Raw genomic sequence first — 15167 nt, forward strand, 5'->3', positions numbered from 1 at the left:
ATTTGTTTCTAGCCATTTTGAGCCTGTAATCGAACCCACAATTGCTGATGCTCCAGATACTCAACTAGTCTCAAGAAGGCCAGTTTTATTGCTTCTTTAATCAGCACAACAGTTTTCAGCTGTGCTAACATAATTGCAAAAGGGTTTTCTAATGATCAATTAGCCTTTTAAAATGATAAACTTGGATTAGCAAACACAACGTGCCATTGGAACACAGGACTGATGGTTGCTGATAATGGGCCTCCGTACGCCTATATAGATATTCACATTTATTTATTTTTTATCTGCCGTTTCCAGCTAAAATAGCCATTTACAATATTAACAATGTCTACACTGTATTTCTGATCAATTTGCTGTTATTTTAATGGACAAAAAAATAGCTTTTCTTTAGAAAACAAGTACATTTATAAGTGACCCCAAACCTTTGAATGGTAGTGTATATACAACATTTTGCCCATATCAACAAATGTTTATAGGCCTAGGCTACAATATTCTGCCCATATGAAGGAATGTATCTATATACAATAATTGTAGCCATACATGATTTAATAAAAAGCAGTAAACATACACATTTAATAACAGACTCATGAACACAATCAGGCAATAGGCTACAGCTAGCTTCACAGGGTAACTCGGCTTCTTGTAGCCTCACGCGGAAGAAAGGCGTTCGCTTCTGCTGCAGTGTTCGCGGTAAAATATTATACGTTGTGGCGGTACTTCGTCAGGTTACAGGTCCTGAGCCTTTAACAAGATGGAACCAACCAATCTAATTAGAAACATTGGAACCCAGAGGACATTTTCTGCCTGCAGTTGAGCATGCCAATTTAACATCCATTAAACATCATACTCTCTAGATTCATTATCATTGTTTTTCTCATCTCAGAGCATTCCAATCACAACTTGAGGAAACGATTAAGTCAATGCATATCCAGCCCACCCACCCTCTGCCCTACCCTGCCCTGCACCTAACACTCACCAATTAAGAGGGTGTGGTAGCCCTGAACTTCATACCTGGACTTTCCTTCCTTTAATGGTGTCTTGTGGCTGTGCTGTCAAAGGCCACTGAGAGGACAAGGTTCTCAAGCTGCAATTAGTCAGCAAAGAGAGAGATGTGACATCTTTGAGATGCCAGACAAACAGACAGACAGAGGCCAGTTAGAGATTAATTATATCTCAGAGAGTAGCAGTGCAGAGGGGAGATATACTACCACACACTGATGGACTACAAAAATGCTGTAGAGAGGACAAAAAGAGGGATAGAGGATGAGTGGGATATGGAAAGAGATCAGACACCAGACCGCTAAGGCCAAAGACAGAGTGAAGAGGATGGAGAGAGAGAGAGAGCGAGAGAGGAAAAAGGGAACATCACCAGAGACAAGAGATACAGACCTTTTATAGGACAGAGATACATACCTTTTAGAGTCCAGAGATTGAGAGCCTTTAGAGGCCAAAGATAGTGTTTAGAGTCTGGAGATACAGACGCTTTAGAGGCCAGAAAGAGCGAGAGAGAGAATGGGGGAGGCTAGAGAGAGAAAGAGAGGCCAGACACCAGACTGTACATTCATTATCATCTGACCAACCTGTGCACCACACTGTGTGACCATAATAGAAGTTGACACACTCATCTACCAAAGCCCGGCGAGAGACGCTTTCATTCTCTCTCCCCCATGGTCTCCCTCCATCTCTCACACCACCAGGGCATAAAATTAACACCTGCCAAATGCGGGTAGATTTAGGTATTGACGGGTAAGAATTACATTTATTACATTTACATTTTAGTCATTTAGCAGACTCTCTTATCCAGAGCGACTTACAGGAGCAAGTAGGGTTAAGTGCCTTGCTCAAGGGCACATCAACAGATATTTCACCTAGTCGGCTCGGGGATTAGAACCAGCGACCACCAGCCATGTTGGCGGGTGGTTCATTTGCAGGGCTCTACAGTGCGAGCATTACATTCGTGAATAAAAACAGTCAAAGGTGAAGTATAAGCACATGTGAGTTTGAAAACAGCTAATGCAGCATTTCCCTAAGTATTTCTGCTATTTTGTTTCATTGCTGCTAATTGCAGAAATAAACACTAATCCTATATCCCACCACGCGCAGCAACACTGCCTGGCAGGGGAGCGGAGCGCACTGACTTTAGTGCTGATAGATTCATTTTTGGAGGCGTTGCACACAGGCATAACATTCGGTTTAATTTACTCAAAATCTCCTGTTTCTTGGCTATTTATATTGTTTTGTTCACAAGCTCGGTTGTTGTTCAACATTAGTTTGAGTCTGCTGCTTCAACTGATAGCGAAAAGATGCCCTAGTCAGATCCCAAATCTCACACACACACGTGACAGGACTCCAGTCACTGGCAGAGCCAGTGTAATAGTGGGGGTAACTCCAGGGGGGTTGGGCAGAGCCAGTGTAATAGTGGGGGTAACTCCAGGGGGGTTGGGCAGAGCCAGTGTAATAGTGGGGGTAACTCCAGGGGGTTGGGCAGAGCCAGTGTAATAGTGGGGGTAACTCCAGGGGGGTTGGGCAGAGCCAGTGTAATAGTGGGGGGTAACTCCAGGGGGGTTGGGCAGAGCCAGTGTAATAGTGGGGGTAGCTCCAGGGGGGTTGGGCAGAGCCAGTGTAATAGTGGGGGTAGCTCCAGGGGGGTTGGGCAGAGCCAGTGTAATAGTGGGGGTAGCTCCAGGGGGGTTGGGCAGAAGAGAGGAGGCCCTACTGGGTAGAAGGACACTTCCTATAGGGGACAAATACAGTCTTGTCTGGTGTTCAGCAAGAATGTTGACAATAAATCCCCTTAAGAGCCATGAAATCTGGACACTGCACCTGAGAATGCCTCCGGGGCTGCGGTATGTATGCACCTCTCCAGACTCTATTTCCACACGCAAACTCGTGCACAAACAAACACACTAACACACAGAGCTCTTACCTGCTGCTCGTCCTGATCTGTAGTCCTTGTACATTATGGCGTTGTGGTGGCGCTGCCTCTGATCTCAGCCCCTCTGGTCTCTCAGCGATTCCCCTGTGAAGAAACAGCATCAACAACAATGGCCCCATGATTCTCTGTTCATTCTCTTTAGATCCATGCCGTTTGAGAGAACCGATATGCCCTACTGGGATCTCAGCTCATCAATTCTGTGGCTGGTTCAAGGACACCAATAGGACTGGGTAATAAGGGCCACAATAATAGTGTTTAGTCTTGAGTAGAGAAAGATGATAACTAAAGGAGGATGTCATTGTGCTTCTCTGAGAGGCACGGCCCTTCTGCTTTGTAGAGGAGACACTAATCTGAGCCAGAAAGAGCTGTGGATCAGGAGGGTCCCAGTGCCTGTAGAATTTACACTCATCCTTGGTGGACACCATGGAGGAAAATACAAAAACACAAAGCTGCCAGAGACCGATGCACAGAGAATACTCACTGTGATGTATTATATTAGACTGAAAGAGGCCCAGAGGGTGTCGTGATGACCAGAGTAATTGGCTTTCTCCTGCTATGATAATCTGCATCAGTCAAGGATTTTTAAGCCTTGAGACATCGATTGTGTATGTGTCATCAAGAGGGTGAATGGGCAAGACAAAACATTTAAGTGCCCTTTGAACGGGGTATGGTATTAGGTGCCAAGCGCACCGGTTTGAGTGTGTCAAGAACTGCAACGCTGCTGGGTTTCCCTCCCTTCATCCCTCTCGTGCTCCCTCCACCACCTCTTCCACTCCCTCCTTCCATCCCTCTGACCTGCTTCTTCCACTCCCTTCTCCAAAATCATCCCACCATTCCTCTCACCTGCATCTTCCACTCCCTCCTTCCATCACTCTTTCCCTCCCTCCATCCCTCTCACCTGCTTCTTCCACTCCATTCTCCCAAACCATCCCACCATTCCTTCCCCCCCCCCCCCCCACCCCACCACCACCACCACCAGCCTCTCTGTCTTTAGACAGGAGAGTTCCAGGTCCGGCTCCAACACTGGTCCAGAGCTGTTGATTACCAGTACCTCAAGTGTCATGGTGAATAATAGCCAACAGGACAGAAACAGGTTCTCTTTTATCTATTCGTCCTCCATGTGAATGTGATTAACCCAGACTAAACAAAAGATAGGGTAAATAGCAACATGGTCTGCGCATATGCAAATTACCAGACGCTTTTATCTAAAGCAACTTACAGTCACGCGTGCATACATTTTACGTATGGGTGGCCCCAGCAGGAATCAAACCCACAACCTTTGACATTGCAAGCACCTTGCTCTACCGACTGAGCCACAAAGGACCACAAACATGTATTTTACCAAACCACACGCCTGGAACTGAGAGGATATTCTCACTATGCTTCCAACACTTTGTACAGACAGGCAAACAGCTACCTATGATGAAAATCACAGGCCTCTCTCATCTTTTTAAGTGGGAGAACTTGCACAATTGGTGGCTGACTAAATACTTTTTTCCCCCACTGTATCTGCAGCAGACATATGGTGAGCAATATGTTTGGAACATAAAATAGCAATAAAATCACTATCGTGAGAATCGCAATACCTATCGTATTGGCACCTAAGTATGGTGATAATATCATATTGTGAGGTCCCGGGCAATTCCCAGCCCTAGGGCTGACCATGTGACACAGAGCCTCAACTGGTCTTTAATTACACACACTGATGACCCTCCGAGGATCTTCCGACTGAAGTAGAAAACCAAAAGACCATATGTTACCCCTGGCACCAGCCACCTGAATGTTGCTCTCTTTTTATTCACTCACAATACATGTTAAGGTCATGGATGAATTACAGTCTGCTCTTCACACTGTGCACTAAGTGGGCTCCAGCATGCACTTGAGGCTGGTTATGAACACATATTTAGCAGTAAAGAGACTGAGGCAAAACATCATGAGGGCAGTGCACTAACTATGCTTATGCAAGGTGAGGAGTGCTTCCACTGCTAACCAGACTGGGCTACCCTATGCAAGAATGTAGACCGAAGACCACTAATTAATGAATACATGATGAGTTGCATTTAGCCTCGCCAATAGCTCAGTATCCTTTATGGGGTAACTAAATATATCAAAGTGTAGCATCCAGCTAGCTTCCCAAGCTAATGTTGGGCTACTGGTTCTGTTGGTGGGTAAACAGATTAAGGCTGTCATGCCGGGATTCCCAAACTCGGTCCTCGGGAACCCAAGGGTTGCACGTTTTGGTTTTTGCCCTAACACTACACAGCTGATTCAAATAATTATCAAGCTTTCATCATTTGAATCAGCCATGTAGTGTTAGGGCAAAAACCAAAACGTGCAACCCTTGAGGTCCCGAGGACCGAGTTTGGTAATCCCAGCAGTAGTGGAAGTTATGGGACAGCAGAGAGAGGGTCCTTCTTCCTTTCCATTTGGAGTGACACCAAATAATATGGGTGATTCCTCATGAAACTATAAGGAAACAGTCAAATGATTTGGGGTATCTTCCCGAAATGTAATCCATAGAAGGGTCCTTCTGTGAACATTTGTGAGATTTTGGCCTTACCCAGGCCTCCTTTAAAACTCCATAGTGTTTAATCTGTAGGTGCTACAAAGCAACAAAAAAAGTAATATGATGCTTTACCATTTGCTCTGTAATATGAGTAATATTTTGACTTCAATGAAACATTTCTTACATTAATTTATTAATATTGATAATTCACCATTTTAGATTTGGCTAATTTTGATATATATTGGTGAACAAAATATACTCTACTGGCATATCAAAGTTCCAGAGTGAGATCTCCGCTAGTTTAAAAATGTTGCTTTCTGGACTGGACCAAGAGATCTGAAATCCATTAAACCACCCAAATACACCACAATAACCATGAGTTATTCACTCTAAAAACACCCACTTTCCTTACACATTATTACCAGTGACATTTTTCATATCTTACCACCCACCGGCCTAGGCTACGAATTTCTTGCCGTCAAAAAAAACCCCTCACATTGCAGACTCAGAGGCAGCAAATGTGTAATGATTATTAATGACAAGAGCCGAGGTCTGGGAAAATAGAATTTTAGCACGAATCTTTGAAATCTTTCTGCCGCTATGAAATGCATGTTCAGATCCAGGCTTAAACGTGTGTCACAGAGGGGAGAATGGCTCCAGAGAGAATTACATCATTATGCCAGACAGTCTTGCTGAGAGCGTGGATGCCATTAAAATGGAAAATGGACCCAAAATCTAAATTTTTCAGGGGAGGAGAGAAAGTAAAATCACTGCTTGAAATGATGTTCCTGAAAACATGAAAGTATTACAGAACTGAAGGTAGGAAGAATAGAACAAAGAAAACTTGTAAGAATTTGTTTTAACAAAGTCCCTTTAAATATATGGTTGGTGTGAATGATCTCTTTCCACTACATAGCTTAGGCCTATAACCTGATGTATTCAAATCCAATTGTATTTGCCACATGCTCCTAATACAACAGATGTAGACATTACAGTGAAATGCTTACTTACAAGCCCTTAACCAACAATGCAGTTAAGAAAAAATAAAGTTAAGTAAAAAATAAAAAATAATTAAAGAGCAGCAGTAAAATAAAATAACAGTAGGGAGGCTATATACAGGGGGTACCGGTAGAGAGTCAATGAGCGGGGGCACCGGTTAGTCGAGGTAATTGAGGTATTATGTACATGTGGGTAGAGTGACTATGCATAAATAATAAACAGAGTAGCAGCAGCGTGAAAGAGGGGGTGGGGGTGGGGGGGCAGTGCAAATAGTCTGGGTAGCCATTTGATTAGCTGTTCAGGAGTCTTATGGCTTGAGGGTAAAAGCTGTTAAGAAGCCTTTTGGACCTAGACTTAGCACTCCGGTACCGCTTGCCGTGCGGTAGCAGAGAGAAGTCTATGACTAGGATGGCTGGAGTATTTGATCATTTTTAGGGCCTTCCTCTGACACCGCCTGGTATAGAGGTCCTGGATGGCAGGAAGCTTGGCCCCAGTGATGTACTAGGCCGTACGCACTACCCTCTGTAGTGCCTTGCGGTCAGAGGCCGAGCAGTTGCCATACCAGGCGGTGATGCAACCAGTCAGGATGTCAACTTTTTGAGGATCTGAGGACCCATGCCAAATATTTTCAGTCTCCTGAGGGGGAATAGGCTTTGTCGTGCCCTCTTCACAACTGTCTTGGAGTGTTTGGACCATAATAGTTTGTTGGTGATGTGGACACCAAGGAACTTGAAGCTCTCAACCTGTTCCACTACAGCCCCGTCGATGAGAATGGGGGCGTGCTCAGTCCTCTTTTTTTCCCTGTAGTCCACAATCATTTCCTTTGTCTTGATCACGTTGAGGGAGAGGTTGTTATCCTGGCACCACACGGCCAGGTCTCTGACCTCCTCCCTATAGGCTGTCTCATCATTGTCAGTGATCAGACCTACCACTGTTGTGTCGTCGGCAAACTTAATGATGGTGTTGGAGTCGTGCCTGGCCATGCAGTCATGGGTGAACAGGGAGTACAGGAGGGGACTGAGCACGCACCCCTGAGGGGCCCCCTTGTTGAGGATCAGCGTTGCAGATGTGTTGTTACCTACCCTTAACACATGGGGGCGGCCCGTCAGGAAGTCCAGGATCCAGTTGCAGAGGTGTTTAGTCCCACGGTCCTAAGCTTAGTGATGAGTTTTGAGGGCACTATGGTGTTGAACGCTGAGCTGTAGTCAATGAATAGCATTCTCACATAGGTGTTACTCTTGTCTAGGTGGGAAAGGGTAGCGTGGAGTGCAATAGAGATTGCATCATCTGTGGATCTGTTGGGGCGGTATGCAAATTGAAGTGGGTCTAGGGTTTCTGGGATAATGGTGTTGATGTGAGCCATGACCATCCTTTCAAAGCACTTCAGGGCTACAGACGTGAGTGCTACGGGTCGGTAGTCATTTAGGCAGGTTATCTTAGTGTTCTTGGGCACAGGGACTATGGTGGTCTGCTTGAAACATGTTGGTATTACAGACTCAGTCAGGGACATGTTGAAAATGTCAGTGAAGATGCCAGTTGGTCAGCACATGCTCGGAGTACACGTCCTGGTAATCGGTCTGGCCCTGCGGCCTTGTGAATGTTGACCTGCTTAAAAGTCTTACTCACATCGGCTACAGAGAGCTTGATCACATAGTCATCCGGAACAGCTGATGCTCTCATGCATGCTTCAGTGTTGCTTGCCTCGAAGCGAGCATAGAAGTGATTTAGCTCGTCTGGTAGGCTTGTGTCACTGGGCAGCTCGCGGCTGTGCTTCCCTTTGTAGACTGTAATAGTTTGCAAGCCCTGCCACATCCGACGAGCGTCAGAGCCGGTGTAGTACGATTCAATCTTAGTCCTGTATTGACTCTGCCTGTTTGATGGTTCGTCGGGGGGCATAGCGGGATTTCTTATAAGCGTCCGGGTTAGAGTCCCGCTCCTTGAAAGCGCAGCTCTACCCTTTAGGTCAGTGCGGAGGTTGCCTGTAATCCATGGCTTCTGGTTGGGGTATGTACATACGGTCACTGTGGGGACGACGTCATCAATGCACTTATTGATGAAGCCAGTGACTGATGTGGTGTACTCCTCAATGCTATCGGAAGAATCCCGGAACATATTCCAGTCTGTGCTAGCAAAACAGTCCTGTAGCTTAGCATCTGTGTCATCTGACCACTTCCTTATTAACCAAGTAACTGGTGCTTCCTGCTTGAGTTTCTGCTTATAAGCAGGAATCAGGAGGATAGAGTTATGGTCAGATTTGCCAAATGGAGGGCGAGGGAGCGCTTTGTACGCGTCTCTGTGTGTGGAGTAAAGGTAGTCTAGAGGTTTTTTTCCTCTGGTTGCACATTTAACATGCTGGAAGAAATTAGGTAGAACGGATGTAAGTTTCCCTGCATTAAAGTCCCCGGCCACTAGGAGCGCTGCCTCTGGATGAGCGTTTTCCTGTTTACTTATGGCCTTATACAGCTCATTGAGTGCCAGCATCAGTTTGTGGTGGTAAATAGACAGCTACGAAAAATATAGATTAAAACTCTCTTGGTAAATAGTGTGGTTTACAGCTTATCATGAGATACTCTACCTCAGGCGAGCAAAACCTTGACACTTCCTTAGTATTAGATTTTATGCACCAGCTGTTGTTTACAAATATACACAGACCGCCACCCCTTGTCTTACCTGAGTCAGCCGTTCTATCCTGCCGATGTAGCGTATATGCCGCCAGCTGTATGTTATCCATGTCGTTGTTCAGCCACGACTCGGTGAAACATAAGAGATTACAGTTTTTAATGTCCCGTTGGTAGGATAACCTTAATCTTAGGTCATCCAATTTATTTTCAAATTATTGAACATTGGCTAATAGGATTGATGGAAGAGGCAGTTTACTCGCTCGCCGTCGGATCCTTACAAGGCACCCCGACCTACGTCCACAATATCGGTCTCTTTCTCATACGAATGAAGGGAATTTGGGCCTTGTCGGGTGTCTGTAGGATATCCTGCCCAACAGACTCGTTGAAGAAAAAATATTCATCCAATACGAGGTGAGTAATCGCTGTCCTGATATCCAGAAGCTATTTTTCATCATAAGAGACTGTGGCAGAAACATTATGTACAGAATAAATTACAAATAACGCAAAAAAACACATAATAGTACAATTGGTTAGAGGGCTGTAAAACGGCATCCATCTTCTCCGGCGGCATTATTGAAGTAAGATTAACAAATACATCTTGTTAAATTTTAGATGGTGGTCGTAAGAAATGTAGCCTTGCATACAACAGTAGCATCATCATGGGAATGACTCAAAGGGAAATTGGGCAGTTAAGATGCAAGCACGCAACAATACATCTGAATATTAGCCTAGCTGGTTAATAATCAAATAGTTTTAAATGTTATATTTAATATGCATAAATAATGATGCGGGATAGAGCTGCTGATAATTTAAAACACTTTCCATAAGCTTTTAATTAGGCCTACCAATCAAAAGCAGAGCTACTGTACCACACAATTCATTTTCATTGTCATTCTCGGGCATACCTGTTTATTGTTTACAGGTTTTTTCACACAACGTTGAGCACATTATTAATCATAGATTAATTCAGAATTGGAACACAGAGGCCAAAAGCCTGTGCCGGGCAGAGATCAGAGGACCCCTCAGTGAACAGAGTCTTATCAGAGAGAGTCAACAGGACCACATTGTGATGGAGAGAGAGAACACATCAGCTCATCTGACTCCATTAATTTTCCCTGGCTGTGGGCCTCCCGAGTGGCACAGCGGTCTAAGGCACTGCATCACAGTGCTAGAGGCGTCACTACAGACCCGGGTTCGATCCAGGGCTGTATCACAACCGGCCGTGAACGGGAGTCCCATAGGGCGGCGCACAATTGGCCCAGCGTCGTTAGGGGAGGGTTGGACCAGGGGGGCTTTCCTTTGTTCATCGCGCTCTAGCGACTATTTGTGGCGGGCCGGGCGCCTGCAGGCTGACCTCGGTCGTCAGTTGAACGGTGTTTCCTCCAACACATTGGTGCGGCTGGCTTCCGGGTTAAGCGGGTGGGGGTTAAGAAGCGCGGTTTGGCGGGTCATGTTTCAGAGGACGCATGACTCGACCTTCGCCTCCCGAGCCCGTTGGGGAGTTGCAGTGATGAGACAAGATCATAATTGGGGAGAAAAAGGAGATTACATTTTTTTAAACTAAAAAATCCCTGGCTGCACCGGAGGGGACCAGCAGCAGAGGCAATGCAGACCAACCGATTCAGTATCAGTGGGTTACCTACTGAGCATTGGATTAATCATACAAACTTAAACCAAGCTGAACTATACTTCACAAGCACCATTTTCCCCCGCTCCCTAAACTGTAGTTCTGCCTCTGTCTACCAGGTTATCTGTATGATGAAGTACCTCATCTTCAATACAGGGACTTCAAGAGGAAGCATTTTCCCCTTCTGTTGAGAACAGTGAAAAGGTACTACACAAGTTCAGCTGAGGGGAAAGGCAGTGCTCAACATGATGATGTGTGCTTGTTGAGTGGTATAACACAGGACATTTCCAAACAGTCCTCAGCTGTACTACAACCCTCTTGGCCTTGAAATATAGAAACATATCCAGATTCAAGGCCCTAAGTATACCGTTGTCATGGTACTGTACATCAGTTACCATAGTCAACAATGTCAGGTTTTCCTGATCGGTTCAAAACTCGACCTCCACATGCAGCTCAATTTGTTTTTATTTTTATTTGGTATACTCCCTAGACCTATGCTATTCAGACACAGCTTCATATAGACAATTACATTTTAGTCATTTAGTTGACGCTCTTATCCAGAGCGACTTACAGTAGTGAGTGCATACATTTTCATACATCCTAATTATATACGAGTGGATTCGTTTTATAACACTGCTCCACCATGGGAACATTAATTTCGGCCTGGACGATAAACTGAACAAGAGGCATCGGTGTAGGCTAAGGATTTCTGAACCAGATTGCACAAATACAGTGTTAGAATAGGTGGAGCTCTAGATGACCTTTGCCCTTCCGTTGTTCACTGCCGGGGTTAACTGAGCAGAATACCCAGGTGTCTAGTCTCCGGAGAGGATTAGCAATCCAAATGGCCTTTTTTACCGAGGTTATTATCCTCATGGGTCTCTGTCAAGGCAACCGTTCCACTGCAGCGAGGGAAGGGCAGATGTCACATTATAATATTGTTTAGCAGGTGATTTATACAATAGCATGCTGCATGCCTCCGAAATCGGCTATTTGTCACGATTCAGAACTCATAACATGATTCATAACAACATAATAGTGTAGGCCTAAAGCGAGACTGGAGAATGATCCCAGTTTCCGACTGTAGAAAAGCACGTACACTTCTAATGCACCAAACACAGTGTGCAGTGTGATTGTGACTTGGGGAGCAGCTTGTGGGAGAAAGCATGATCCCTTTTCCTACTGGTAGATATTGCATTTCTGGTTGCCACTATTATCCCTTATTATGGGGGGAACCAGAGCCATGTATTTAGAGAGTTGGGCCAATGCAGTTTCTGCATTATGATGCATTTACATGACAGTTCAACATTCTATGGCAGCCATTAACATTACATTGGGAATATTTAAACAATGCGATGTAATAGAATGTTCAAAATTCTAAAAGTTGGCCTCTCTAAATAATAATATATGCAGTATGTCTCTGGGGGGGTAACGGAGTCCCAGGAACTCTCTACAGTCTTTCCAGACAGTCTCTCAACCAAACTGCCATTTCTGATTGTTTGCTACAGTACTTTCACAGACAAAAATAGGAATTAATGTGAGCAGCATCATTACATGAAGAGTCCAACACAACCAAACAATACAGCTTGTTAAAGAGAAAGGAGAAAGAAAAGAGAAAGTAATTGAGTTGAGAAGAGACTCATTAGAATAGTCTAAACGGCAATATGCCCTCAAACGGACATGAACCACTGGCTGTGAAAACATAACGTAGCCTACAAGTTGAGTGGTGCTACATATGGCCAGCATCCAGACAGACAACATAACGATATTGTTTCTAATGAGGGAGATATGAAAACTGTACAATAACAACTAGGCCTCTGTGCTTTTCTTTGATTGAAGAGAGCAGGACGAGACGAGAGACTGAGCCCAGAGCAAAGAGCCTCTTGAAAATATGTGATGGTATGGTACAAAGAAAATTACTTTCATTATTCCTCTGGAAAAAATACTTCCATGTTCTACCTAGAGATGAACCTTTGCATGTTATAATCTTACACTGCTTAGATAAATGGACTCTAGGCCTGTTGGTTGACAACCATTCCAAAAGGTTTCATTTTTCACCACAAACACTGCTAGAGGATCCTGGACCTGATATTGCTCATTAACATGGGTAGCCTTCTGTAGGTAAGGGAATAGCAGGCTATATCATTTAGTCATACCATTAGAGACCGCCATTTCATTTCAGGTCTTTCTCTTCAATGCTGGTGTTGATGATTAGGGAGAGAAGTTGGGAGGCCTAACAAGAAGATTGTCTGAATCAGTAACTGCATGGCAGTTATGACAGATGACAAGGGAAATGTGTCATGGGGACCAGATCATCAGGTGAACAAAGGGGTATGCTAAATTACAACTTGTCAACCATTCGCTTTTTAAGCACTGTAGCTAGTCAATTCAGTCTATCCTAAAGCCTACTAGGCCACCAAGGTGTTGAGATAAGACGGCCACAACAGGATTTCTGCCCTGGCATCCACCACATACTGTAGCCAGTTCACCTTTTCAGACAAAACCTCTCGGGAATCTTTGTAACCAAAGGGCAGAAGGATAATTGGCATAGACAGTTTTCAAATCCATAAAAGGAGTTATAAATGCAGTGTTGGAGGAAATTACTGTGCAGTTACATACAGATTTAGACTCAACTAATTGCAGGCTTCCAAATATGCACCTCAAAAAAAGTAGAGTGACAGGAACAAAAGCAGCCTAACAATAAATATGGTTTCTACTACATGTCTTATTCCTTTGGATATAGGAGTAAATATATATATATATATATTCCTATATTAAAGGGCAGCAGTTGTTACTCAGTGTTTGTTAATGAGTCCCTGCTGGCACGTTTTAGACTTGACAGTCTGTCAGGCTTCTACACACGCAGCGTAACAACAAGCGCCAGTGACAGACGTGTTGGATATCTGGCAACGGCACCATGTTGCAAGGCAGACGCCCAGACATAACAAATGGTTCTCATCTAATTAGAATTCATAATATTAAAGTCGATTGAAGGAGACTATTTTAGTTTGACAACATTTGAAGCAATTCCATGTTTGAAGGGAAACGCCGTCGGTTTGAATTTAACTAATCTTTAGAGAAGTTCAAAACTACAAACAATTTGCTTGCCAAATATTTACTTGTTAATCCAATCCAACATCCAGGGAGAGAAGCTTCAGACAATCCATGCATACTGTAAACCCAATAACCAATTAGTAGAGAGGGAAAGAGAAAGCTGTAGCAGTGCTGGAATCTGATCTTACTTAGGGCCTATGCATGGTTTAAGAAACATTTTACATTTTAGTCATTTTAGCAGACGCTCTTATCCAGAGCGACTTACAGTTAGTGAGTGCATACATTTTTCATACCACGCCTTAAGCAACATAAGGAGAGTGATCAACAAATGAACGGACCCAGCAGAGACACTTTCCATAGCAATTTGTAAACTCCGCTAAGGATCTCTGAGCCACAGAGGTGTCGTAGCAGACAGTCTCAGCCCACAGGATCCAGCCTCCTAGACTGAGCACCTCCCACTGAAGGCGGGCTTGTGAGAGCGTTTCCAGTTCCGTTATTTACGAGTGGGCCAGGAGCCAGTGGGCCTTGTTAAACAGCCATAGGCACGTGTTCACCTTGCATCGATGGCCAATAGAAAGACTAGGGTAATCATTCCCAGCTCCATCACACACAGCCCCAGCCCAGTATTTGGCAGGTTAGGATCCTGGCAGCACTCGAGGACGTTGCATTTCACCCACAATTGAAAAATAGGAAAAATAAATAAAATTCAGTACCAGCTGGAGAACAAAAGCTAACTGGTGACAGGGCTAAAATCAACCCTGTGTGGACTTCTTTCCCTCCAAAAATCACATCAAGCATCTGCTGTAAATGTTCCATATTAATTATCAACAAAGAGAAGATATTGAATGAAAACATTTTATAAACACCTCACAATAGCATGATTGATGACTTCAGGGCATTATATTGAACAAAAACAATATGGAGGTACTGTGAGGTTCCTGAGAGTACCTGGTTGTGTTATCTACAGTTACCAGATTTAGGAGGAATAAAATACTAATTCTCTTAAAGCAGCCTTGAGTGTGATGCGGCAAATAGGATCAACGCTCCCTGTCACAACTACTCACGTCTGTGAAGAAAGATTCTCAGTGGAAGTTAATGGATGCATGAGGAAGGAGGGAGATGGACACAGAGGCCAATATAATGCAGAAAAAAGGCAGTTTTCACCCTCTATCCTACCCTTCTAGCCCTCTCTGCCTCCCTGGAGATTTGACACACCTTTAAAGAGGGATAACAACAGATGACACATGAAATGGTTACAAGGTCACTGGCAAGAAAGACAAAACAGGTGGAAAACCGTGAGGACAAAGTTAAAAAGTTTGACTAAAGTCAAAACAGAAAGGCCTGCATAGTACGTTGTTTCATGAATAATAATATGATACCCTTTATTCATAACAGCTAGACATCTCCAGAGTTATATCTGAGATG

At 44.2% G+C, this 15167-nt stretch overlaps 1 protein-coding gene across 3 annotated transcripts in view; it reads right to left on the reverse strand.

The window, feature by feature from the left end:
• LOC121540806 (ecto-NOX disulfide-thiol exchanger 2) overlaps positions 1-15167 on the reverse strand; it is a 284655-nt gene that overhangs the window by 217265 nt on the left and 52223 nt on the right. For all 3 annotated transcript variants that reach the window (XM_041849939.2, XM_041849916.2, XM_041849924.2), the window contains one exon: positions 2927-3019. In XM_041849939.2, coding sequence (XP_041705873.1) covers positions 2927-2960 — 34 coding nt within the window. In that variant the 5' untranslated portion in view covers positions 2961-3019. The remainder of the gene's footprint in view (positions 1-2926; positions 3020-15167) is intronic.

The sequence above is a fragment of the Coregonus clupeaformis genome, chromosome 3 (assembly GCF_020615455.1).
Source record: "Coregonus clupeaformis isolate EN_2021a chromosome 3, ASM2061545v1, whole genome shotgun sequence".
Lineage (NCBI taxonomy): Eukaryota > Metazoa > Chordata > Actinopteri > Salmoniformes > Salmonidae > Coregonus > Coregonus clupeaformis.